We start from the raw sequence: 2967 nt of genomic DNA, 5'->3' as shown, positions 1-2967 counted from the left end.
GCACTGGCTGCTGGAAATGATGTCATTACATAGTTTGTCCAGGAGAGAGTGCTCCAACAGTCAACTGTCAAGCATGGTTGGGACCCCCATCATCCATTGCTCACATTAGCTACAAGAGACAGAGGCAAAGCGACCAGCTGTCATGCATTTTCAATCAAAGGAGGTGTTTTCACGGCAACAACAGACAAGTGGTCGCTATGCCGCAAGCTAGGCAAGGCCAGAATAGACTAGAAGCCTATTTTAAACAAATGCTGAGTGATACGACAAGGCGAGAGCCAATCAGAGCGAAGGCAGCATGATGTACATTGGCAGGTTGTTGGTTATATTTATTGTTATTCATAGCAAGGTTCATATTTTAACTGTAAACCATCAAACCTCAATGTTTCTGTGTAGGCTTTCAGTTGTCCAGGTGGTTTCCATAGTAGAGAAGCTTGAATCTTCGACTGGACTGGGTTGCTTGACGCGAGGACGTTTCGCTTCAAATCGCAGAAGCTTCCTCAGCTAAAATTCTTGCTCTGGTGGTCTGACTTCTGTCTTGACTCTTGTAGAGAAGAATAATCAAGAAGTCACAAAAGCTGGAGTTTTAAACCTAACCAGACCCTTCCTACCGAGAGGCAGACTGCTATAGGCTAGTGACTAAACAATAGCTCTAATTAGCACCTATTGTGCTCTAGTTAGCACCCTCCTAATGACAGGGCAGCTGTCCCTCCTAATGATGGGACGAACCCTCTCCTGATGGCCCCCCCTCAAGACTCTGCTGATGACGTGAATGACTCATTACCATGAACAAAAGACTGAAACTGCTTTGACCCGAGTACCCCATTGTAAACAGGGGATAAAGCGTGTCTCAGACCGTGCCTTAACCGGGGAGGGGGTCTGAGACACACTTTATCTCCTGTTTACAATGGGGTACTCGGGTCAAAGCAGTTTCAGTCTTTTGTTCATGGTAATGAATCATTCACGTCATCAGCAGAGTCGTCAAGGGAGCCATCAGGAGAGGGTCCGTCCCATCATTAGGAGGGACAGCTGCCCTGTCATTAGGAGGGTGCTAACTAGAGCACAATAGGTGCTAATTAGAGCTATTGTTTAGTCACTAGCCTATAGCAGTCTGCCTCTCGGTAGGAGGGGTCTGGTTAGGTTTAAAACTCCAGCTTTTGTGACTTCTTGATTATTCTTCTCTACAAGAGTCAAGACAGAAGTCAGACCACCAGAGCAAGAATTTTAGCTGAGGAAGCTTCTGCGATTTGAAGCAAAACGTCCTCGCGTCAAGCAACCCAGTCCAGTCGAAGATTCAAGCTTCTCTACCATCAAACCTCAATTATATTTCTTTGTCATGATGGTTTGATAATGAAATGTTAGAAATCAATTTTTTTATGTATATATCTGCAAAAACATGTCAAATTTTTCACTCCCTAATACCAGTATCAACCAAAAATCCATGACGCTCGGCCTCTAGTCTTGACATTTTTCCTCAGAGGTCCTCAGAATTGAACCAGGAACATGAATTCTGGTTCGGACCCAATACGTAAGAGTTTGAATAAAAATAAATAGTCTATGTGGTCGAATCATTCAGGATCTTGAGTCTGGATCTGTGTCCAGAACCAGTCTGAAGTCGTTCTTACCTTGTGTTGGGATCACGACAGCATCACGTCAGTCTGCTCCAATAAAAATTTGTTTTATTAATATCCACAGGAAATATAATAATATTCTGTAAGCGAAACAATAACCATGTGGTGATGGAGTACAACAGTCTGTTTTCTTTTCAAAGGTGATACTTAGAAAAAGCAGAGTGATATGCGACATGATGACCTCAACCACTGCTGGACAAGAAAAAAGGCAACTACAGCACCCAATGAGCAAGAGGCGACGAGGACGACGTTTGATCTGCAAAACAAACCGACCTGCATTGTGCTCACAGGAGGAATTTTTTTTTTTTCCTTTTTGTGGAAGAGTCAGAGATACGGTCCGATATCCTTCTGCTGAGAACCAACAGATTTGACTTCCCATAAAGAAAAAAAGTTTGAGTCGTCACACAGCAGGAACCTTCTGGTGGCTAAGGACGACTGGTTTGACTTCACCTCAAATCCTTCTGGCAACTGGACGCAAACTTTCAGTCCTCATGTCCTGCAGAGTGCAGAAAAAGGAGCGTTTTATCTCAGAGACAGCACGGGGTCTGGACGTGTTCGCGTCCCGCCGTCAGACGGAACTCAGCTTAACAAGCCCTCTGACAGAGTCCTCGTGCAGCGAGTCCTGGCTGGCCGGGTTGTAGAACCCGGTCTGCACTGTGTGGCTGTGACCCATGGGGCTGCCGCAGGGCAGCATGCCAGGGGGCGAAGGCACTTCTTCCGGGGTCAGAAAGTGGTGGTGTGCAACTGGGTCCTGGCGGGGGTGGGTGTGGCTGTGGGCATGTCCGTGTCCGTGGATCGGCAGCATGTCGGTGGTCTCATGGCAGCTGAGGCTCGGGGTGGAAGTCGGAGGAGTGGGCTGGCCCAGAGGGAGGGAGGTGCAGGGACCCCCCAGGGTGAGGGAGGTGCGGCCGGGCAGGGCGCCTCCGTTTTCTGCGGACGGCGTCAGGATGACTGGCTCGCTGCTCTGCTGCTGGAGGAGAGGTGTGGCAGCGGCCTGCAAAACGAATTTGGTGCTCTGAATGCACTGGTCTTGGTCACACTGAGAGAAGAGGAGGAGGATGGAGGGAGGAGGAGGAGGAAGAGAAGAAAGACCATGTGCCAGAGGAGGAGGAGGAAAACAAGCAGTGGAGAAAATGTGGACAAACAGGGTGAAGGAATGCAAAACAGAACATGTGACAGCGGAGCAGGAGAGTGATTGGACGGGGAGGAAAAAAAAAACAAACAAAAAAGAAACAAGCTGTAAGTACCCGTGTTAGAATCCAAAGACGCGCACCAGGTTGTGCTTCTGCTCAAGTTTAAACAGAAAATACAGAACTGTTAAACATCCTCCTCTGGTCCA

The 2967-nt window shown here is 47.8% G+C and overlaps 1 protein-coding gene across 2 annotated transcripts in view; it reads right to left on the bottom strand.

Moving 5' to 3' along the window:
• Positions 1-1659: 1659 nt before the first annotated feature.
• zdhhc14 (zinc finger DHHC-type palmitoyltransferase 14) overlaps positions 1660-2967 on the bottom strand; it is a 67550-nt gene continuing 66242 nt past the window's right edge. The window contains exon 10 of one of the 2 annotated variants that reach the window (XM_034159362.1): positions 1660-2667. In XM_034159362.1, the coding sequence (XP_034015253.1) occupies positions 2197-2667 (471 nt within the window). In that variant the 3' untranslated portion in view covers positions 1660-2196. The remainder of the gene's footprint in view (positions 2668-2967) is intronic. The other variant, XM_034159363.1, reaches the window with a different exon arrangement.

The sequence above is a fragment of the Thalassophryne amazonica genome, chromosome 19 (assembly GCF_902500255.1).
Source record: "Thalassophryne amazonica chromosome 19, fThaAma1.1, whole genome shotgun sequence".
NCBI classification, from domain to species: Eukaryota; Metazoa; Chordata; class Actinopteri; order Batrachoidiformes; family Batrachoididae; genus Thalassophryne; species Thalassophryne amazonica.
The sequence above is the reverse complement of the archived record's forward strand: the minus strand, read 5'-3'. Positions and strand labels throughout refer to the sequence as shown.